Here is a 24,686-nt window from a genome sequence, read left to right as displayed (position 1 = left end):
TCATGCACAGAGTCATGCATGCACCCCAGTTTTCTGAGTGGCATGGTTTCAGGGCTCCCAATGCTTACTTGGCCTTTTGGTTTCATTTAAATGACATCACTTGAAACTTAACACACACACACACACACACACAGAGAGAGAGAGAGAGAGAGAGAGAGAGAGAGAGAGAGAGATTGAGCATATATGGAGAGTCCACAGCTTTACATATGTTGCAAATTTCACATTAAGAACCCCTTTTGTGCAGCCCAACTCAGCTCATTCTTTCAGCCTGAGTCACAAATTCAAGAGCCACAGCAGTGTAGACCTAGAGTGCTAGGGTTCCAGTCCCCACTCAGCCATGAAGCTCACTGGGTGTCCTTAGGCCAGTCACTTACTTTCAACTTAATGTAGCTCACAGAGTTGTGAGTTGTGAGGGTAAAGGGAGAGGAGGGAGGACTCCTGTGTACCAGCTTTAGCTTCTTCAAGGAAAAGTGGGATACAAAGAAAATAAAAACAGCACTTCCTATAAGCCCACTTTGATAATCATGGAATTGAATAATAGAATCACAAGGGTCATCTAGTGCTAACCCATGCAATGCAGACGTCATCTGGTTATTTCCTTAGCCAGAACTTGCTGCAAAAATGGGATCTGACAGGCTAAACTTGTTGAACCAGTATAGACCTCTTTAAAAGTAAAGGGACCCCTGACCGTCCAGTTGCAGACGACTCTGAGGTTGCAGCACTCATCTCACTTTACTGGCCAACAGAGCCAGTGTACAGCTTCCGGGTCATGTGGCCAGCATGACTAAGCCGCTTCTGGCAAACCAGAGCAGCGCATGGAAACACCGTTTACCTTCTTACCAGAGTGGTACCTATTTATCTACTTGCACTTTGACATGCTTTCGAACTGCTAGGTTGACAGGAGCAGGGATTGAGCAACGGGAGCTCACCCCGTCATGGGGATTCGAACCACCAACCTTCTGATCGGCAAGTCCTAGGCTCTGTGGTTCAACCCACAACACTACCCACGTCCCTTATAGCAGTGTTTTTCAACCTTTTTTGGGCAAAGGCACACTTGTTTCATGAAAAAAATCACGAGGCACACCACCATTAGAAAATGTTAAAAAATTTAACTCTGTGCCTATATTGACTATATATAAAGTAATTCTCTTGAATAGGAATCAAATAAACACAAATCTTTCGAATTTTTCAATTTTCCCCACGGAACACCAGGCAACATCTCGCGGCACACTAGTGTGCCGCGGAACAGTGGTTGAAAAACACTGCCTTATAGACCTCTTTAGCACACTATTAATTTTACTTTACAACAACAACAAACACACATGATCTTGGGAGAGGGGATCCCAGAGAGATCATTCAGACCATCCCTCACCTGTCTCCTTACAAAATGCTCATGTCAGGCTTGCTTCTGGGCACATGCTAGTTTCTGCAGAAGCATGGGGGAGGAAGAACAACAGAACAGAGAGCCAACCTCCATGGCCCTTTGCTAACCACACTGTTTGTCCTTCAGTGCATGGTTTTGTTTCCTCTGCAAGGGAGGATAAAATCTGGATTAGGATCACAGTGGGGAGCCAGAGGACTAAAGGACCCCTACCTGCTACACCAGGTTTCTGATACACTTGGAGGGGAAATGCTAGCTGTTTCTGAAACAAAAATTAATGCACTCCAGGGTGAATGAAGTGATTAATGTTGTGTAGTTTGGCCCAGAAAGCTGTGGGAAGCTGGCCATGCATATTGCTCTGTCAAAATTCAGCAATAAAGAGCAGCAAAAAAAGCCAACATAATGATCTTCAGGCATTCTCTTTGCCATGCAGTTGCGTTCACATGAAGGAGAGTGGGGTGCACTGCCAAGCCCCACCTCCACTGGTGTGGCCTCCCCCAATGATTTTGCAAGGAGCCTATAGTTGGCTTCCTGCTTCATAATGTTGCCCTCCCTCTCACAGTGGGCTGAAAAGCAGAAAGCGACGTGCCAGAAACTTTAGGATTTGGTAGCACACAAATGCATGCACACACCATGTGATAACAATTGCAGAAGCAAACAGAGGAGGGCTCACCTATGATTCCTAATTCATCGGTTCCACTGCAGAAGCGATTTCTGAATTCCTGGATTCAGAACTCTGTAATCCAGGGGGGAATTTGCATGGTGAGAACTCCAGGTGCCTCTTTAGTTAAAAGATTTCAGGGCTTTGTGGTGGATTAAGACCCCTCCAGAAATGATATCATGACAATGAGTTTGGATTTCCTGGGATTTGCAGTTTCAGATTGAGAAAACCCAGCTATATTAAACTACTTAAGGCAACTCTAAACTAATTCTATACTTTCCCTAAGTCTGTTAAGATTAGAATAAAGTGCACAAAGGGAAGATTGGAGGCATTTCTTACCCAAAGAGAATATTACATCCAGTGATCAGGAACAAGAATCCAGGTTTAGAATCAAAGACACAACAGAAGACCTTCAATTGTGACTTCCCTTGGTTTGGTTCATTTGAAAGCATCCACTGAAGGAGGTGTCCGTTTTTTTTATCAGAGCATCGATGCTGGAAGTGGGAGGGGGATGTTCCTCTCTGCTCCCCCCCCCATTTCAACCCTCTCCTCCCATACAACCTTTAATTGATGGGGGTGGAGAGACCTTTCTACAAACATGATACAATTTCATATGTTTGCATTACCAGTAGATTACAATCAGGTTCAAATTATAATGTGTTTAGTAGGAGTTAAATGCTGACATGTGGTACAATCTTAAACAGAAGTAAATCTAAGTGTGTTCAATGGTGTTTAGGATTGCTGCCTTAACTGAGCTTTATCTGACCACATTGTCAGACTGGTAAAGTATTATTATTGTTTTCCCCACATGTAGGATGATTATTGCTTTTTTTCTGCCTGGGAGGAAATTGAGTTTTATGCAAGGGCCAGTCTGTACAGGTGCTGGGTATTTGCATCCATGTTCTCAACTCCTTTGTCATCTACCATGACTCTGCTGGTAGTCCAAAGGAATTTACAATATTTGCAGGCAGCTCATTGTCTATCTTGTGGCTGCCAGTCATGATAGTTCTAAGCACCTGACACTCAGTTTAGGATGATGGGCTTGGTTGTATGCAAACCACCCTGTTCCAGTGGTTTGCAATGCCTTACAGCATACTAATTTAAAATGTCTTGAATTGTTTCAGGAAAATGCTTGGGCTTTGATGGAAAAAAGCATTCCAGGAGCGTAGTTGTGGTTCTGACTAAGCACATAGTTAGACTTATGAAAGTGCTTCTGGCTGTGTAGGCGTGTAAGGTGGAGACAGCTTACTAAATATGTGAGCTTAAGGTTGCTTAGGGTTATTTGTAAGTCAAGATCAGCACCTTGAATTGAGCATGGATCCAGTGCAGATGGACCCTAGAGCAGGAGTAGCCAACCTGCTACACTCCAGATGATGTGGTTTCCACCTCCCATTCACCCCAGACAGCATGGGTCAATGGCTAGGGATGGTGGGAGTTGCATAGAGCATTGATGTATGGCTACCCATGCTGTAGTAGTACAGCCTTTCTGCAGGGCAGGGGCAATCTGGGAAAGTTTTTTTTTTTTTTTTTTACTCTTGGGGAGTGACCTAGAGTCAAAAACAAACATTCCCAGATTGCAGCCATTTCCAAACTGCTTTGTACTTCAATAAAGCCTAGGCACTTTTATTTCTTCTCTCCAGAGTTTCAAGTAGGAATCTTTCCCAGATCACTCCAAAATGTCTCAAAAAATGAAGCCTAATACCCTCTGGCATATGTTTCTGCATGTAAACTCTAAATAATATTCTCACTAGCTTCCCACCTGAATGTATTCATCCATATCTCCTGGCAGTTCCTTGCCCAGCTGCTCCCATTCTAGGACTGCCCCTTTCTGGCTTTTTTCTAATCTGCTCTGATCCAGTGTAGTACAGCACAGGCTTCAAAAGGTTTGCTGTTCAATTTTTGAGACATTTTGAAGTTTGAGCATGTTCATTATACAGAGCTCGGAGAATCAATTAGATGTTGGTCTTTGTTGGTTTTATTGGGATAATAAAAATTTAAAGGGAAATCTGTATTGTTAAAGAATTCGGAGAGCATAGGACAGTATCCTTACCCCATGTTATATTAAGTCTAGAAATAATAATAATAATAATAATAATAATAATAATAATAATAATAATAATAATAATAATTCAACCAAACAGTGCAATTTGTTTGAAAACCCCAGTGAAGCAGTTGCAAAATTAGCTGATGCAGAATATTGCAGGGACTTATTTATGCTGTGCTCAGTCAGATCGAATTTCCCCATGCCCAATATTCCACCTGCATCAGTCACGTCATAAGCAGGATGAAGGTAACTGTCATTTGCTGATTGCTTCACATCTATCAGTTAGATGTGTTGAGAATTCCTCTTTTAGCTATCATGACTAATAGCTAATGACCAAGTATTCGGCAAGAAAGGATATCCTACTTTTTTTGAACACAGCTGATTCAGAAAATGATTCATTCTTCCTACCCCTTAAAATATGGTTCAGTTTGGCATTTATCAGAGAGCTATATCTTAACCTGCAAATTTCATTTATTAGTAAGTGAGTAAGTTAATGCATTTATTATGCATCTTTTCAATGTTGATTTGCCTGGGTATTTTTCTTCATCTTTATTAATTAGCTGAGCTACTTCTCCATCTCTTTTCTGTATGCTCTCAACCACCATTAATATTGGGAGTGGAGTAGCTCAATGTTTGAGCACGTGCTTTGCATGGAAACTATTTCGGTTCAGTCCCTGGCATCTCCAGGTAGAGGGTGGGGAGGAACCCTGCCTGAAACCCTGGAGAGGCACTGTACATTGGGCTAGCCAACATGGGGCTCTCCAGATGCTGTTGTACTTCATTTTCCATGAGCCCCATCCAGCAAGGCTAATGGTCAAGGGTGTTGGGAGTTTTAGTCCAGCAACATGGAAGGCACTATGTTGGTTAATCCTGGTAGCCAAGCTGCCCTCACATCAGTGTGCAGCTTCCTATATTCCTAGCTCAACAGGAACCATTAAGAAGTAAGAGACAAGGTTGCTTTTTCCTGTGTGGCCTTGCCCTGGATTCGACTTCTTGAGGGATATTCATACATTACATTCAGCTAAAGTACCTGTGTGCACAAACAGTTGAGCTCTACATTCATATAGTCATTCACATGTAAAATTCCACAAGTGAACCTGCATATCCAGGAGTTGAGCTGCACAAATAACAAGTGCACAATCTTTCACAGAAGTACTTGTAGATGTGTAGAATCACAGAGGGCGAAGGAAACCTGAGGTTAATCTAGTCCAACCCCCTGCAACGCATGAATCTCAGACTAAGGCATCCATAACAGATGGCCATCCAACCATCACTTAAAGACCTCCAGTGAAGGAGAGTCCATCACTGGACATCACCCCTCCAAGGGTGTCCATTCCACTGTCAAACAGCTCTTATTATCAGAAAGTTCTTCCTGATGTTTAGTTGGAATCTCCTTTCCTGTAACTTGAATCCATTGGTTCTTGCCCTACCCTTCGGAGCAGGAGAAAACAAGCTTGCTCCATCTTCCACGTGACAGCCCTTTAGATATTTGAAGAGACAGCTTGAAGCTTTGTAATGTGTGAATAAACCTTTGTGCTAGAATGTGATGTAATATTGGGAACTGGAATGAATGGATGTTTGTATCTTTAGCCAGTACATTCTGATGGGTGTTTTTTTCTTCCTACTCCATATTCTTTTTCCTCCACCATTCATACAGGTGTTGGCTACTCTCGATCAGTTCCTCCAGCCTACCCACCACCCCAGGATCCACTAAATCAGGGACAATACATGGTGACCGATGGCATAGCCCAACCCCAGGTCTACGAATTCAACGAACCCAAACGCAGCCAGTCACCATTCTGGCAAAACTTCAGCAGGTTAACGCCATTCAAAAAATAATATATAGAGTGAGATGGAGAATTTTAAAATAAATTTTAAAAAATGCTTAAAAATATTTAAAAATATATATATTTATAGATGGACCTTTTTTTGGAGAAGCACTGTTGCAACTTAAAAAAACCATATAGATATATATAGATATATATAGATATATATATAGATAGATATATGTATATATACAGACATGCATATATACATATACATACATACATATATATGTATATATATTTGAAGGACCAAAAACCTTTTTGTTGTTGTTGTTTTGGGGAGGCAGTCTCTGCTACTATATTCTAAGTAGCACCAAGTACTTCTGATCATGTAACCTGCTTTATTTTGGCACCATTGGAACCATTGTTGTTACTGTTGTTCTTTTCTTATATATATAATTTGTTTTGTTGTCTCAGAATCGTCTCCCGGGATGATTTCTTGTTCATTGTGCATTTCCTCCATTGACATGTTCCATCCAGCGCCACACTGGTGTATATTTCCTTTGGGGCTTTATTTATAGATAACCTTCTCTTAGAAGGGGGTTGGGCGCATGGTGAGAAAAGAAAAGAAAAGAAGTGTCTGTTCCTACATCTCATTCCCACAGCCCACCATGGATGCAACCTGTTCCTGTCAGAGCACCATTGAGAAAGGAATGAGAGGCCTCATTTGCTTCAATGGGATGTGCTCAGATGGTGTGCCAGGGCGATTGTACCACACACATTGAATGCTGGCTTAAAACAAGACAACAAGCTGCATTTTATCTCCCCCACATTCTTCTGTTCTGAGTCCATGCTCCATTGTGCACTGTATAATATGCTGCTCAGTACTTCTGTTGCTTTTTAATGTTGGGTAGAGGGATGCTGGACATGTGACCCTTCTGCTCCACAAACTCCACTAGTTTCCCAGGTAAATGGAGGTTGGAAAGCAGAAGCGCCTGTTGGACTGTGTCCCAGGTGTGCAGGATGGTAAGAGGGCATCCAACTCTTTATTATGCAAATAATTATGTCAGTTTAGCTGATGTTGTTGCATTTTTTAAATTGCACTCCTCCCCCCCCCCTCTTCTTACTCTGTGGTTTGAGCATAACTTCATCTTTTTTTTAACACCACCCCCCAAGTAATATCCTTAGGGTTGTTCCCATTTTGGTTATATGTTTTATTGCAAAAAAGTTTTCCCTTTGATTTTACCATTTTCTGTTTTTTATCTGAAAGACCTGCCAGTTACAGTGCCCCATGCTCTATTTATACAACCTACAGACTCAAAACAATTTGCAGAAAAGAGTTTGTGGGTCCATATCCCATATCCAAGATTAGAACCAAATGGCTCTTAGGCCCCACCCTCCCATTCCCAGAACTGGCCACTTTCCCCATCAAGGAGACCTATTGATTCTGCCATATGTAGTGTGGCTTTTATGCACCATTGGTTACTGTTTAGAGATGCATTGTTCCCAGTGAAGGCAAACTATTATACAGACCTTTATGTCTGACCTGTTTCATTTGTCCCTAGTTGTAGCCTTAGGTCTCTAACTACCATGCACAGCATTAGCCAGTAATAATGAGCTAATAGCTGCAGGATCATTGCCTTAGTAATCAGAAGCATTTCCCCCATTGTTAAGGTATCAAATCCATGGAAGGAGCTTAGTGCTGCATATATGAACGGACCTGCAATGCTTTTTTGGACCGAGGAATGTGCTGATCCTGACAAAGCTAATAGCTTGGTGATGATTCTCATATACCGGTAGTTTATAGCAGTTGTTCAGCAAATAGGCATCACTGTCAGTATCCAACCTCTCCCTGACTTTCTGTCTCCCCACTCTTTCCCCCTCCTCCTCTCTCTCTCTCTCTTCTCCCCTTTCTCTATTAAAAAATGCATTTTTTCAAAGCCATCTTGTAAATTTCACTTTGGAGTTCCTAGATAGGTGCTGGTCTCATCTCACTAGAAGAACAACCCTCAGTGGCGACCAGAGCTATATGGCAGAGGTACCACCACATCCAAACCCTGGGTGGTTCATGTCAACCAGGGTGCAAAGGGTTTTGGGGGGTGGGGGGCTGTGGTTTTGCCAAGCTTTTCAGCCTGGCAGATCCCAACATTTTAATTTCCCCACCCCCACTGAAAGCAGTTAGTCACACCAACTCCAGGCTGGTGTAGCTGAGGGCTCCCAATCAGAGAAGCTTTGGATCCATTTGATCCACAGCCTGCTCTGCTCCACCCCAGTTTCAGGGCCCTATGCTTGCTACCAGCAGGAGGAACACTGCTTGTTTTAGGTTCCCACCCACTGAGCAAGTGCAGTGGATGCCTCCGCCATGGTAGGGCCACCTGCCTCCCAAGTGAAGTTGGTAGGGAGGAACCTTCGTAATGTGATTGTTCTCAAAGGCTTCAGGCCTAAACACACTTACTAAGGAATAAGCCCCAGTGAAGTGGAACAAAGCTGAAATTTCTCAGCAGGTATCCCCCCCCAAGAGGGGGGGGGAAATGCCTGAGATTCCTCTTGTTTTCCTCAGTGCTTCCTGAAAGAAAGAAAGAAAAAGGATGCTGCTTCGTGAAATTTCCTCCAGATATTCTCCATTTTATTCTTTTATTTAGCTACTTATTTTGTGTTGCAGTAGCCAATTCATACTTACAGTGCCCCAAATAATATGAGGCCTGGAGCATTGTGGAGGATACAGAATGGAGGCGTGAGCTGCCAACACAGTTGGTTCTTGCTGCCATTTGCAACAAAAGAAACCCCTTAGGGGAGAAATAGAAAGAAGCTGAGCTGCCGTCACCACTGATAATGGTGAACCCCCACCCCTGAGAAACTGTTGAAGAATTTCTAACCCTTGAGAAACTTGATGAAATTGTCTCTCACAAATAGGGTCGAGATTTCAGTGGACAGCTCTGCATTGAACAAACATGTATAGGATTGAAGTGTGCACCCCACATTTAGTTGCAAAGACATGGAAGTAGCTCACCTAAGATACTCAGGCTAAACAATAACAGTGTTGCATTATCTAAAGCAGCCTTCCTCCATCACCTGGTCCTCCCAGGTGTTTTGAACTACCCATCATCCCTGACTATTGGCTGTGCAGGCTGAAGCTGATGGGAACTGGGAGTCCAGCAACATCCGGAAGGCACCAGGTTGCGGAAGGCTGCACTGAAAGAAGCACCCCTGTGCCTAGGAAAAACCAGCAAGCTAAAATGGTTGGCCTGACGTCTTCCACTGCGTTGTGAGTTTCTCTCCTTCGCTGATTGCCATTTGCATGGGAACGGAAGCCCACAAAGTGCTGACACCACGCAGTTTAGCTTCCTATATGTCACCAGGGCAGGTGGGAGGAAGAAAAGAAGAAGCTAGGTGGTAGGTGCTCTGGATGCCAGCCTATTACCTTCATAATGCTTAGCTTGCAAAGAAAGGATGAGCTTGGCTAAAAAGGCTGAATTTGGAGTAGGTGTACTCCCCCCCCCCCAAGACTCTTTTGAAAACGGATGGTAAAATGGCCCAACCTCCTTTGCTTTCTTGCCTGTTCGCTGTTGGGTTTTTTTGGTCACAGTATTCTCTTTCCTTCCTAGGAGGCAAATCTGGCCAGCCTTTAAATAGGGAAGATTCATTAGCTTTGCTAATAAAGCTGGTGCTAGTGGGAGTTGTAGCTCAAAACATCTGGAGTTTCATATTTCACCCAGTGAACAAACAAATAGATAACTAAATTTTTAGAATAACAGCCCTTGAGTGCATAATTAGGTTGAAAGAAGCCTCTTTCAGTTGCATCCATAGGATGTTTTGTTAACACTAACATGTGTCACTGTGTCCTGATCTCAACTCTTGCTGGTCCTCGTCCCACAAACCCACAACAGACAACAACAGCCAGTTCAATGTGCACAACACTGTTTGTGCCATGTTGTTTGATATGGGTTTCTTCAGCTGCACCCCATAGTTTTTAATCTTCTCTTGGACTGCTAAACCAGGAGTAGAGGATGCTTCTGGTTTGAGTAGTGATCCTGGTCTGAAGGGCTACAGCAAGCACCAAGAAAAGAAAGAACTGGCAAGATAAGTGGTTGAACTTATCTCATGCCTTAAACACAAAGGCAGCCTAAGAATTTTCTTCAAACTTCATCCTATCCAGTTAAATTTAACTACCCAATTCCAGGCAAACTGTTGCAGAGGAGCAGTGCAGTGTGTGCGCGAAACAGTCCCATCTGCATTCATTTCCAGGGAGAGGCGGCTCTTCATGCACAGAACTGCTTATGCAGCAACTCCCTGGGTGCTGATTTTGGATCAGTCTTCCCAACTGACCTTAGTGTGTCCAGATTTTCAGTGCAGAGTGACCAATAAAGGGACGAGTCAGTGACAAAGTTTTGTATCAACAAAGAGCATATTTTTATTGCGGGGTGGGGGGGTTGGGGTGCTCTTTTTTTAACTTTGCATGTTAGTGGGTAACAGAGCAGGTTTTAATATAGACTCTCCTTTGTTTAATACCTTGGTTTTCCTAGCTAGGCAGATGCTCAGGAATTGAGCCAGGGTTATGAAACTGGAGGTAGAATTTCTTGCAGTTTGTGAATGGCTAGCGAGAAAGAGAGAGAGAGAGAGAGAGAGAGAGGGAGGGAGAGAAATAAATTAGGGGCAAGTTGTCAACATGATGAAAGTTTTACTTATTCCTTTGCCTTTTTAATTGCATAAGAGGTGGCAGTAACAAGCACATTAGTTAAGCCTGTTCATTTACTGTTTTGTGCCCCAGAGAGAGAAAATGAAACATCCATTATTTTTATGAGAAGATGCTTCCTAACTATTCAGCGCTAGGAAAAAAAAAGAAACCAACATCGTCACACCATTATTTGCATCATAAATCAAGATTCGCTTGGTCTGACAAGAGCCACTTGTTGGACTCCCAGCATCTTTCTTAAAGTGGAAAAATAATACCCAAAGGGGAAGAGCTTTGCCGACTCAGTGCCAAAGCAGAGCAGATGCTGGCATTTGTTCCCAACAGAGGGAGTGCGTTTGCCCCGGCTAGTGGCATTCAAGAACTCTCCTCCTTTCCATGTGTTGCCAAGGTGCTACGAGGAACGAAGCATTGCTGCCATGAAGAACCAGCCATGGGTGCCAGTGTTACTACCTACTACATGTTCTTGACGGGGAGGGCTGGTGTCAGGTTGGGCTGTCTTGTTATTCTCGAATGCTTACATCTGCTCAGATTTGGGGAGGGAGAATGTCGGAGGAGTATCAGAGATTGAGCATGTTACATAGACTTCAACTTTCCATTGCCAGAAGAAGAGGAAGCTGTGGTTTCACAAAGTATACATCAAGGACGGTTGTAATACGCTTACTGTACACAGGATCTCTCTGGCATATATAGATATATATGGGGAGGGGGGCATTTTCCCACGCCCCTTTCCTTAGACCACTCATCACATCACTCCTTTGACTTTGCAAATACAAAGGATTTATCTTCAAGATTATTGGCTCCCTAACCTTCTTTTAAAATTTAAGGGAGGGGAGGCAAGGCAAAGGTGCATCTAACAGTTGTAAATAGACAACAAATAGAGGGAGAAAACAACAACATATATTTGAAATTTGTTTCAGTTTTGGGTGGACGCTAGCCATCCTTTGCAATGTTATTGATAGTACACCGTGGTGCTTTTGGGTTTCTGGTTCCGTTCTCTTTATGCTCAGTCATCTTTTTTAATTGCAGCTACATTTCAGGGAACATGTATATTTAGTAGCTATTGTAAGTTCTGCATGGCATCACCAAGCTTATTTTTCCTTGAGAAGATTAAGAATGAGCCTGTCGGAGCTTAATGGCATGATGGCTGGAGAGAGGCTCTTGCCAGAGAATGCAAGTGAGGTTGGAGGAAGATTGAAAATCCAAGTTTGGGGCCGAATGCTGAGGTTTTTGTGTGTGTGTGTGTTGTGGGGGAGGAGGCTTTAATGGTCTGAAGCAGCAGATAAACGGATGATTTGGGTAACCCAGCTAATTCTCACTTGCCAGTTCTATTATTTTGTTTCTATTGGATTGTTTGACCTTGTCAAACAAATGTCAGAATTGTGTGTATTAAAAAAAAAAAAGCAAGCAAACAGTGTTTTAAAAAAAAGTGTTGTAAAAGACACTGAGCCTTATGAAAAATATTTATGGAGTTAAATAAAAAGAAGTAAAAAAAAGACATCTCTGGGAATTTCTTTTCTATTAAAAAAAGGAAACGTGGTTTCTCTCTACACATATCAGATTTATGCTTTGTTTCCAAAGTGGTGTCTCTGGGACCCACGTGATGAGTCATTGCCAAGGAAGAAGAAGAAGAAGAAAGCAGTGCTCTGTGCCAAAGTACATTTCCTGCAGTTTGCAGTAGGTATTAATCCAACACAACACCCAGTTCTTCTTGACTGGACATCCACTGGAGTGATAACTTAATAGCTCGAAGTTTTACCAAGTTTTGGACAAGGCATCCATTCAGGACTAAGGCAAAGCCACAGGCCAGGTTTCTTAAGTTTTCCTAAGGTTCAAAATTCTCCTCCCACTCCGAGGTTAGGTGTCAGCAGGTGTATTTGCACTGCCTTGATGCTCTGGTGTTCTTTTTTTTGCCTGGCCAGCTGTTTCTCTCCAGCTCCTCCTCCTTAGACTTCACTGTCCCTGCTGTCACCGATCTGGTGACCCAAATGTTTGTTTGTTTGCTTGCTTGCTTTTCTTGATAGCATCATTACAAAACATGAGGCCTGAGGTGTAAAAAGCACAAGTAAATAAATAAATGCAATGACAAAGGAGGCAACATTAGTTAATTATTAAAAAGCTCTGACTAGCCTAAAGCATTCTGTATCTTGGTGTGAGTAAAAGCCTAATTCTGTCTCCTTCCAACTGGATGTTGGTAGTAGATAATTCCGCTGCTCTGCAGCACTGGTGTGACCAGAGACCAGTTTACACATTCAGTTTCCAGCAGTCACAGAAACCACTGCAAAAAAGCAAGGGGGGGGGATAAAGCAGACCTTCAATGAGGTTTGATACCTCCAGACTCCTTGGAAAAGACCCTGATGTTGGGAAAGATGGAGGGCACAAGGAGAAGGGGACGACAGAGGATGAGATGGTTGGACAGTGTTCTCGAAGCGACTGGTATGAGTTTGGCCAAACTGCGGGAGGCAGTGGAGGATAGGGGTGCCTGGCGTGCTCTGGTCCATGGGGTCACGAAGAGTTGGCCACGACTGAACAACAACAACAACTGTCAGACATTTTGGTACCTTGGTTGGTAAAGTGTAGCAGAGCACTCCTCCATCTTTCTGTCATTGCCCCCCCACACACACACTAAGTGCTCATCCACATTTACCTCCCCCCACCTCCCTGCTTTCTAGGCACAGGTCCTCACTTTAAAGCTCCATGACTGAGTGTTGTTGTTCCCCCCCCCCCAATACTTTCCCCAGAAAAGCCCACTCTTCAACACTGAATCATAACAAATGCAATTCGGGTTTTCTGCAGATTGACATTTGCTCTGATTCAGTGTTTAAAAAAAGCAGGTTTTTTGTGAGGAAAGGGCTGGAGGAAAAGAAAACCCACTCACACGTGGAGCTTTAAAGCGCAAGCATGTGCCTAGAAATGCATTACAAAAGGAAGTCTGGATGAGCCCTGAAACCTGCCTAGTTTCAGCAGAGTTAATGCATTGTGTGCCCTCAAGTCCATGCTACTTGGCACTCTTGCTTCATAGGACATTCTTTCCACCTATGTTCCCGATGCCACCCAGAGACCATCACATGGAGGCACAATTGACCCATCATCCAGTCTGTAAGGGTGCCAAATTTAATGTGGAGTAGAGTGACTAATTATCAAAGCACATACATGCCTTTCTGATTAGTTAATCTACAAAGTTATGGAACACTTCTACAAATTATTGTCTGCTGTCTTTCTGGACCCAGCGAAGATCCATCACTTCACTTTGTGCTTTCACACAATAGCTAGCCTGGTGCCTTGGGAATTTCACAAGCAATATACAATGCTCTCTCTCCAGTATCTGGTAACCTAAGAAAACCTGCTTCTAAACATGGAGGTTCTGCTGTGTCTTGACAGCTCATGTAGGGATTATACAGTACTGTTATTAGGTACATTTATATTTTATTATAATGTACTTTTAGTTCATCAGATTACCTCATTTGTTCTTACAAAAGCCATGTGGGTTACTCCCTCTCTACTAATGTGGAACCAAGCAGAGAATAAAGCTTGCCAATGGTTAAGAACTGAGGCCATGTGCAGTGGGATTGGAACCCAATTGTGATGGATTATGAGCAGCTGTCAGGAGGCAGCAAATCGCATATACCACCACGCCACCATGGTCACACCCCAGAATAAGATCAGTGTTGCCAGCATTCACCTGTTCCATTCTGTAAAACAGGGAGAAAATCAATGGACAGCCAACCCCTGATGCTGCTCAACTACAGCTCCCATCATTCCCAACTGGTGGCTATATTGGCTGAGGCTGATGGGTGTTGGGAGTCCACAACATCTGTAGGGCCACAGGTTGACCACCCCTGTATGATGTATGAGCAGTAATGCCCTTGCCTCCTTACAAAGGATTGTGGCCATGTCTTTGTTTACCTGATCTCATCTCAATGAACTCAGCAAAACTGCATACAGAAAAGGTAGGGGTTGGTTTAACTGTGGCCATGATGGACAATTCAGATAAGAGCCTTTTAATCTTTTCATTTTGGAGAAGGTAAACAAATTACCAAGGAGAGGGTTTCTCCTGGTCCATTCCTTGATTTATAGGTTTTCCTCTACTCTGCACCTAATGATTGCTGGTGCCCATTGAGACTGGCAGGGCAGATGACATGGCAGCAAACACCAGGCAGAGCCAGCAGCTCATTTTGGGTTTGTCCCAATCGTCTTCCCTGATGGAATCTACAGTGACAACACCAAGACTAAGGACATGTAAAGTTACAAGTAGCACTTCCCCTGGACTGGTTGTTAAGTCAGAAGGCAGACGGGGAGGCTGGCTGATGACAGAATGAGGTTGATGGGGCACTGTCCCTATTCACCCTAATGTGCTGGGGTTGTAGCCAATATTAGTCCTACTCAGAGTAGACCCATTGAAATTAGTGGACCTGGCTTAGGTCCATTAATTGCAATGGGTCTACTCTGAGTAAGAGTAGCGTTGCATAGAACCACTGTATTTTACTTCTCCTGAATTCCCTCTTTAATTTGGAGAATTTCTAAAACAAATTCCAGATACGGAGCATATATAGTTTACTTGCAGTTTTCAGTATTCCCAAATTTGTTTTGTACCTTGCCCTTCATTACCAGCACATACATTTGCATGAGTGAAACATTGCAAAAGAAGTAGTCCTGGTAACCATTAATAAAATACTGCTAAAACAAAACAAAAACAAAAACCACAGTGTTGATGCTAAATTATTTTTGTGCAGTGTTTTATTCATGCACACGAATGAGCATGCTCATTGGTAAGATGCCACACAAAGAGATATGATGTGACTGTATATATGATTTCATTAAAATCACTTTTTTGGCAATGCTTTATCAATGCTTGCATGTGGAAGGGGGAGTGTAGACTTGAAGGATCTGAAGACTATTGCAAACTGCACATGAAACATGTTCTGCATAATAATTTGAAATAATAATGTAAAACATATCAATGGAAAATTCATAATTCATCAGTTCTGCTTCAGAAACAGAAAAGTTTAATATGGAACTGCAAAATATGATGATGCATTCACACGAGAATTTATGCATTTGACTTTCATTTGCTGTTCTCAGGGCATCACTGTGCTACATACACACACAAATAAATCTGCAACGGTCCCGCCCCCCCCAAGAAAAAGCATCCTCAGAAGTGTGCAGTGGTACTAAAACAGATTTTAGGGACCTCTAGGCTACCTCACTGACTTACTGTTCTCAGAGTTGGGAACAAAGGAAGCTGCCTTATGCCACTGGTCCATCTAGAATGGAAATGTCAGCATTTGAAACGGAGACCTTTTGTATGCAACTAGACCTTTTGTATGCAACGCAGATGCTCTGCCACTGGAGAAAAGAGAGATTATTGCACCAATGTAAGTTGGTGCTATAAAAATGCCAGCCTGCTGTGAGTTGCAAAGGCACATTCATTTGCTATCTCAAAGAACAGAAACTGAATTCTGGGTTGCTTCCTGGTTTATTCCGTTGAGAAAACTCAGATTGGTATTTGTTCCCGTGCACAATCATAATATGCTCTTGAGCAGAGCATCCCTACTCCCTAAACCACAGGTGTAACAAAGCAGCTTATTTTGCCAGTTCTAACTTTGATAAGTCAAAGTCCCAAACTACTCACAGTTTTCCACAAAAATTTTGTATGCCAAAAAAATCTACTTTTGATAACATTTTACTATTTCTCGTGAAAACACTCAGGCATTCATTTAAATAATTTTTATGTTGTGAACTGCCCTGAGATCTTCAGATGAAGGGCAGTATACAAATTTTAATAATAATAATAATAATAATAATAATAATAATAATAATAATAATAATAGTCCTCACTGACAATTGCCCACAGTGACATTGGAGACCCAAAACTGCCTGGCTACAAAGCACTGTGATGTCATCAATATGTGATCCCTGATTGGGTGGGATCCTACTTTGTGCCTAATACAAGAAAATGAAACAGCAACCAGGCACCTAGAATAAAATATGGCAATTGACAGAGTTGGAAGAGGTGACTTAAATAAAAACCCAAACACCCCGCTGAAATCACAAGTAGCTATCTATAACATAGTACAAAGAGCTTCTTTAGACAATGGCAATAGGAACAATAAAAGCATCTATCTATGCTAAACAACCACAACAACCACAAAAGGCTTGCAATAAGAATTTGCACGTGTCACTGGGGATCGCTGCTGTTCTTTTCCCTTGCTGGAACCTAGCTAAAGAAGCTAACTTACCATTTCTGCAACCAACCAGATTTGTAACTGTGAGCATTTGTGAAGCTACCGTAATCAATGGCTTTTCCAGCTGGCTGCCAATTCTATTCTTGCCACAATCCAAATGCTACTGTAAAATACTTCTAATTCAGTTACATGTCTCAAGTGTTCAATCAAACGTTTCTAGTGTCTGAGTAACAAGCTTACTGGACTTACTGAAAGCCTTTAACCGACAATACGCTTTATTAATCTATGTGGTTTTCTTCAAAAGCTCTTGATTTTACATTATTGCTACCAGGAAAAGAAAATCAGAATTTGCTCAACTTATAATTGAAGAATATGTAATGCTAAATAAGTTACTTTTCATGGACACACACAGGCAGATTTAGGGCAGCACGACCAGTTCAGCTGCACTGGGGGCTGAATCTCAGGGGCACCACAACTATGATATAGAATGGAAGGGAAGAGGCCGGGGGTTCTGTATTTTGGCATCACGGAGGGTGCCACTGAAATTTGAAACCCCAGTGTCTGCCACTGACAAACACCCAGCCTTTTAGTTGTTTTATGGCTGACCACTCCACACATCTGCTATGTTTTATTATACTTTACATACAGAAACTGTTGTAATAAGAGGGTTGGTTATGTGTCCATACATGTGCAGAAGCATGCTAATCAATCCTAAATGCTGTGCTTGCAACAGCCCACCATGCCAAAATACTCTTATTACCCGTGCTTGGCTTGGCCATTGTGGTTCATGGTTAACTAAAGCATAAACATTTGTCTAATCACACCAAAACAACTGAATCATGCAATACTGATGACAGTATGAAAATACCAAGCCATCTGCAATTTCTTTTTTCTTCTGTTTTGGAGGACCACCCTCAAAGAGGTATGGAGGTTTGGATGACCACCCTTTAAAACAGGTATGGGAGAATCTGTGGCTTTCCAGATGTTGTAGGACTGCAGCCCCCATAATCCTTGACCATTGGTCATGTTGGCTGTGGTTGATAGGAGTTGGAAGTCTAACAACATCTGGATGTTTGGGCTGGCAAAGAATCCTGCTGGAGTGTTAGGAGGGTCAGGTAGACCAGTGTTTTTCAACCTTTTTTGGGCAAAGGCACACTTGTTTCATGAAAAAAATCACGAGGCACACCACCATTAGAAAATGTTAAAAAATTTAACTCTGTGCCTATATTGACTATATATAAAGTAATTCTCTCTCTTTTCCCACGGCACACCAGGCAACATCTCGCGGCACACTAGTGTGCCACGGAACAGTGGTTGAAAAACACTGAGGTAGACAAAGGTAACTTGTGTTCACTGCCCTATCCATCACCATTCTCCAGATAATTTTTAAAGCAAGGAATTGTTATGATTGTGATTTTGATCACCTACTATTCACTACCTGAAAGGCCACAGGTTCCCCATATCTGCTGTTAAACATCTGGATGATGGCACTGGGTCAGTTGGCACACACATGGTCCCTCTGACTGCTTGCCCACTGATGGCACCCCAGCTTGGCTCTTTGCCAGCAAGAACTTCATGCACAAGACTTCCTTCCCATGGTCCAGCAGGAAGTTTTATGGATTCAAAGTGTGGTGGGATCTTTTCCTTTCTGAGGCTGTGGGGCCTGGAAAGTAATGAGAGGGGAGGGAGGGAAATAAGAGGAGGAACTCTGCCACCTACACCTTGAGATACAGTTGGCTAGAAGACTATAAGGTTGACAAAGGAGATTTGATTCCTTCACTTGGAGATTTCCACTACCCACCTACCACTATAACCCTCCAGCCACAGATGGGCAATCAGAGACCAACCTTCCCCACAGGGGAAAAGTGGAGGGGAAAAGTGGAGAGGAGAACCATGCATGCTGCCTTGAGTTCTTTGGAGGAAAGATGGGATATAAATCTCTATTAAGATGATGGTGAATAATAATAATTATAATAAAACACCCAACACATCATAATAATCATGCATCTTGTGTTTGGCAAGGCTGTGATAACACAGAACTAAAAACATGGTTTCCATATGTATAATTTTTCCTTGTTAAAAATAGTTTCAAATACACAAAGGATAGGCTGCTTCTCCCTTTGGTCCACATAGCAGAATGATTCTGTCATAGCAACCAGTTTCTAAGGAAGAAGAATACCTTGCATCCCCAAAAGGCTGACTTCTTTTCTTTCTCTCTTATGTAACATAGTTCACTAGGAACATCATCCATAAAATAAGGACAAATGATGTGAGCTGTACATATTCAGTGAGCCAGTTCATTCAGTGTATCATACAAGTTGTGGTGCAAGCTGACCTGAGCATTTGATGACTCGTCTTGCCTGTTGTGTGCCATTGTTTAGTCCTTCAGCTTGTATTGCAATGTAGTGTCAAACAGCTTTGATCTTGATGGTGATGAGCTATTTGTGTTCTGTTTGGAAGGGTCTACAGATCATCAGTGGATGCATAAAGGCACTGAATGCAGAAGGTCCCAGCAGCTCCAATCAAAAGGCGCTTGTGTCTCATTATTATTATTATCATCATTTTTTTTATACAATATTATATACCAGCTTTCATTTCAAGAAGGAATACCAAGGTGGTTCACAGAAAAAAATCCAGCCTTTCTGGAATTTGATATTCCAAGAAATTAATAAAAAAGCAGAACAACAATTGGAAATCAAACTAGAATTAGCTTTATTAAATATATTTCAAGACAACAATCTTGAATTACATAATAAATAATAAATAATTAATAAGGCATTTATTACAAGCGGTGAGATGGAGCTTAACCAGACACTGGAAATACCTTTCTGGCACAATGATAGACAATTGGTACAAAACAGTTTGGGAAACAGCTTTCCTTGAGAGATAAACAAATAAACTACAGTTGACACATGGATAGCTCAAGAAAGATGTTTCTACCCCAGTGTGGCTTAATACACCACATATGTCAGTATTCCAGAAAATGAACAATATATCCCCCCCCCCCAAATCCTCAACATTTGTCTCAATGAGGTTGGATCTAAATTTAAATTTAAACATAAATTATTATCTTCATTTTTAATCTGTTTCTCACATTCATCAGTAGACCAACACTTTATATTGTTTCATTGGTAACATAAGAGAGAAAACGACTATTACTCATAGTGATTCAAAGCACAACCAGTGAAACATTCAAGAGCCTGCAGAAAGCCAATTCTGATGGGGCCTATCAGCAGGGAGGGAGGGAGAATGGAAAGCCACCACCTAAGCCCTTGGGAAGCTAGACAAAAGTGAGCTGGATGGGCCAATTGTCTGAATCAGCATGTGACAGGCTTATAGCTGCAAACAGACACAAGAAGCACAGCAAATAAAATTACTCCCAGACATCCCCACTGCTTAACATTTTTGCTGCAATGAAGCTATTTAAAAAAATCATATATTTAGTCAGTATTGAAGAGAAATGCCCCGATAAGCAATGTGTTCTTGGGTTAGTAAAAGAGGGGCAGGGAGAGCATAGTGATGTGATGTGCACTTTAAGCCAGTCAATAAATGCTCAGGTTGCTGCTTTCCCATTGGTAAATGACACACAATTATGTCAGGCCCATGCTTTGGTTGGGTAATAAGCAACACCTGTGCTTTCCAATGAGGTAGCATGCACGATTATGCCACTTGCATTTTGCAATGGGTAATAACCATGCATAATATCTGAGGCTACCCTTGTTGTTGGCCTGGAGGCTGAAAATAGTGCAGAATGTACCAGCTAGGTTGTTTGTGGAGGGAAATTACCACCAGCATATAACACCTTGCCTGTAGGATTTGTACTGGCTGCCAATCCACTACCAGGCCAGCCCAGGTTGTTGGTACTTAAAAGAATAAGACCATATACAGTTCAGGGCCAGGTTATGTAACAGACCACCTTATACTAGATTGCTGCATGAAAGTTTCTCCTACAAGTTTCTAAGATTTCAGAAGTTTGCTCCACAGTAGCTGAGACTTCATTGGTTGGTGCCCATTGAGACTTGTAGGACAGAAGGCAAGGAAGCCCAGCAATAGTTGGAGCCAGAGTCAATGGCTGGCAGAGCCAACTATTTCCAGTTTTGTACTCATCCTCATCCTCCATGCTGTGTTCCTCAAACTCAAGACTAAGGAGAATAAAGCTGACAGGCTGTGCCACCCCTGGACTGGTTTTAAATAAGAAGGCAGGCAGGTGGAGGCTGGCTGAGAACAGACTGAGGTTGGTGGGGTACTGTCCTATTTTGCCTAATGGACCAGCCTCCACTGAACTCAGAGCAGAATTTTCAGAATGGCTGAGCTGCCCCTGTTCTGTGGGACAGAATGCCTGTTGAGATACTGCAGACTTCCACTATCCACACTTTCCTGGAACAATTGGACACATTTTTCTTCCAGCAGGCTCTCCCACTTGGATAAATGGGTCTTCACAGATAATGTCTACTTAGCATTATTTTAGTTTTGCTTTAAATGTATTGGATCACCATCTCAAAGTCTAGAACTATCTCTTCCCCCTTAGAGCAGGTGATCCAATGCTCCCTATAGCCCCTGGGTGTCCTCCCAGTAAACATAGGATTGCAGATTTAGTGGATAAGTAAAACAGTGGAATGGTTTCTGTGAGATTTGAAATTACACTGGCAGCAGAAAAATGGCAAGGTCCTTGGTGGGTTTGGTTCCTACCACAAATGAATGAATGTCCCTTAATTAAACAGTGTAATTATAGTAGGTGTCACCAGATGGCACTGGAACATACAAGTTTATTTTGTTTGTCCACAAGTGCAAAAGTTCTCTCTTGCATAAGACAACATAAAAACAGAGAGAGAGAGAGAGAGAGAGAGAGAGAGAGAGAGAGAGAGAAATGTAGGAGTCAGAGGTAAGTTTTAAACTTAAATGTAATGTGGTGTACAGAGGCACCTAAGATCACAGTCAAGTGTGGACAGGTGTGCCCATATATGTACTGTATAATAGCTTAAGACAAGTTCTGAAGATGGTGCACCTGTGATTTTACCCAAGAGACTCTACCCAGCTGGAACCACTCAAATTCATTAATAGTTCCTTTTGCTATCAAGTTCTCTTCAGAAAAGGCAGTACAATAGTAGAACTGAAAGAGCAAAACAAATGTTAACTTGAAGTGAGTTCCACAACTGTGGGGCCACCACCACAAAGCCTTTGTCTTGTGTGCTTGCCAACCTGACTTCACTAATGGGCACACAAATATTTTAAGATTATGGGCAGAGTCCAAAAGTAACATAAGAGCCCTGTATATGCATGAGATCTGCAAAATCCCTCCCTTTCTTAATTATTTCTTTGACAGTTATAATTTATAACTGAGAGAGATGTCTCCATCTAGCGGTGGAGATTTACATTTGGTGCATGAGCTGCATTCTGGTTTCCAGAAGAAGGGAAGGGAAGTCAACAGTTAAAGGGTTGAAGGCAGAACAAAAAGCCTGTCTTAGTGTGGCTTGAGAGAAGAAAGTTTTAAACAAACAAGAATTGTGCTGAGAAATTTTTTTGTTTGTTCTTTTCTCAATGAAAGTGCTGCTTAAAAATCGAAAGTAACTCTGCCATTTGATATTCTGTGAGAAAGGAATTTGTTCATCCTACATGGACTATGCCTATTGGCTCTCATGTTTCATTAAGAGATAAGGCTGTGGGGATCTGAAGGTGGAGATGTGAGATGTAATGAGACTCAGTTGTTCATAATACATTCAGTATGGCAAAAGCATTCAGTATGGCAAGTATATATTTAGACATTACACTGACTGTTTGTATTCTTCAGCAAATGTTTGCTGAGCAAATGAAATTGATTAGATCAAAGATTGATTAAATGGGAAATGAAAGTAAGCCTCAGATGAGTGAAATGAAAAGCAGAATCAAAGATGATGCAGAGACTTTGGAGAAGAATATGGATAAAGGACTGGCAGAGAGGTTGAAATGATAGAGTCGGAGGGAACAAATGGTGAAATGGAAAAGTCCTTCACAGAAGTGTCTGGAGAAATGAAACAGCCAAATGGAAGAGTTGTGATTTTGGAGGAATGGAGTGAAATCATGGATGGAAAGATGGCGAAACATCTCGATCTGGCATTGATAGAGCTTAGAAAGAAAAGGCTCTGTGTACAACTTGGAGTGAACTCAGAGGAAAGAGCTATCAAATTTCTGGCACTCCTCTTGGAAAAAGAATGGAAGAAATGCAAATGAAATGGATAGGTTTAGATAAGGATGGAAAACCATGGAAAACACAACAGGAAATGGGAACTGAAGGTACAGAACTGGGTGCAAATTAATGGATACATAAGAAAAGAACTCTGGAATAATATCTCAATATATGAACACAATGAAAAGACTTATATGGACAAAGACAGAAATATTTATTATTGTTTATTATGAAGGCATGGTCGTTGAAATTATTGGAGGCAAGGTTGATAGGGTTGATTAGAGAAAAACCATTGTTGACCTATAAAAATAATAATTAGAGAACCCCTTTTGTGAAAAGAAAAAATGAATGAATTTGAAACCCTTGGATCTGAAAATTTGACAAAATATTGCTTGACAGAAAGTAGAATAGTTGAATGTCATCCTTGCGTGAATATTTTGAATAATTTATTTAATGTAACTGACAAATGGAAAATGTGAAGACCTTTTCCCTTTTCCCTTTCCCCTTTTTTCTTCTTTCTTTTCTTTCTTTTTTTCTTCCCTTCCCTTCCCTTCCCTTCCCTTCCCTTCCCTTCCCTTCCCTTTCTTCTGTTCCTTTTTTTCCCTTTGGTGTCCTCTGCTCTTGAACACTATTGGAGTTCAAGGATGACACATACAGTGGTACCTTGGTTTTCGAACGTAATCCATTCCAGAAGACCATTTGACTTGTGAAACATTCGAAAACAAAAGTATTTACTTGCGGAAGCATTTATTTACGGAAAACTCAATACAGAAGCTGCGTGGCACATTTGACTTCCAAAAAGCATTTGAAAACCAAAGCAGTTACTTCCAGGTTTTCGGCATTCAAAAACTGAAACGTTCGACTTCTGGGATGTTCAAAAACTGAGGTACCACTGTATCTGAAGGTGGTAGATCATTGGTGGAAGGACCCTGTGTGAGAAACAGGGAAGTGAAGATCTTCCAGTGTGACAGTTCTGGAGAAGAAAGGGAAGCTCACAGGTGAAAGCTAAAAGTCCACCACTTTCTATGGGTGACAATAGTCAAGAGCTACCTTTGAGATAATTTTCTTTTCTCTTTATCTCTGTTTTTTTAAATTAGTTTATTTTCTTTTATTGTATTATGAAAAAGCTTTAATAAAATCTTATGGTGTAAAAAAGAAAGATTATGGGGTAAAAAAGAAAGATTATAGGCAGAGTCATACAAGTGCAAGTTGTCCTCCAGGTGATCTGATGCTAAATGATTAGGACCTTAAAGGTGGCTCCTCATCCAGCCCCATACCAAGCAATTTTTTTCTGGCCAAGCAAGACCCAATTAATTTTGGCAGCAGTTGCAAAAAGAAAATTAAAGTAGGCTAGGCAGAGAGCTGGGGTGCATGGAGCTCAACACTGATGGAAATTAAACCATTTCTACCCTGATTATCAGAGCAGAGAGCAGATGAGCAGAGAAGGAACAATAACCACCCATTCTCATCTGAGCTGCATGGATCAGAAGATGGAGGTTGTGTGCCTGTGTGTGTGTGCGCACGCGCATGCGCATACATCTCGGAATGGGAGAGAAATTCAATTAAGTTCCTATTTTAAAGGCAAAGCAACCTAAATTTGCACTTTCCAAAATAATATGCCAACTGAAACACAATTATCCTTCTAAATTCACACCTCTGAATTTTGCAATGCATTTCTCCAGTCAAGGTATTAAAAATGCATATACAACAAGTGTGTGGTGTATAAAATGCACATATTAGCAAAGACAGGGTAGAAAGATGCATTATATTTTGCTTTGTAAAAGTGTGTTTATTAG

At 41.8% G+C, this 24,686-nt stretch overlaps 1 protein-coding gene across 11 annotated transcripts in view; it reads left to right on the top strand.

The window, feature by feature from the left end:
• The window catches only part of ARHGEF9 (Cdc42 guanine nucleotide exchange factor 9), a 253,933-nt gene extending 241,988 nt beyond the window's left edge, over positions 1-11,945 (top strand). For 10 of the 11 annotated variants that reach the window (XM_033137883.1, XM_033137888.1, XM_033137886.1 and 7 more), the window contains 2 exons: positions 5,744-5,933; positions 10,621-11,945. In XM_033137883.1, the coding sequence (XP_032993774.1) occupies positions 5,744-5,925 (182 nt within the window). In that variant the 3' untranslated portion in view covers positions 5,926-5,933; positions 10,621-11,945. The remainder of the gene's footprint in view (positions 1-5,743; positions 5,934-10,620) is intronic. The other variant, XM_033137884.1, reaches the window with a different exon arrangement.
• The last annotated feature ends 12,741 nt before the right edge of the window (positions 11,946-24,686 follow it).

The sequence above is a fragment of the Lacerta agilis genome, chromosome Z (assembly GCF_009819535.1).
Source record: "Lacerta agilis isolate rLacAgi1 chromosome Z, rLacAgi1.pri, whole genome shotgun sequence".
In the NCBI taxonomy this organism is placed as follows: Eukaryota; Metazoa; Chordata; class Lepidosauria; order Squamata; family Lacertidae; genus Lacerta; species Lacerta agilis.
Note: the sequence above shows the minus strand (reverse complement) of the source record. Positions and strands in the feature narration are given on the sequence as shown.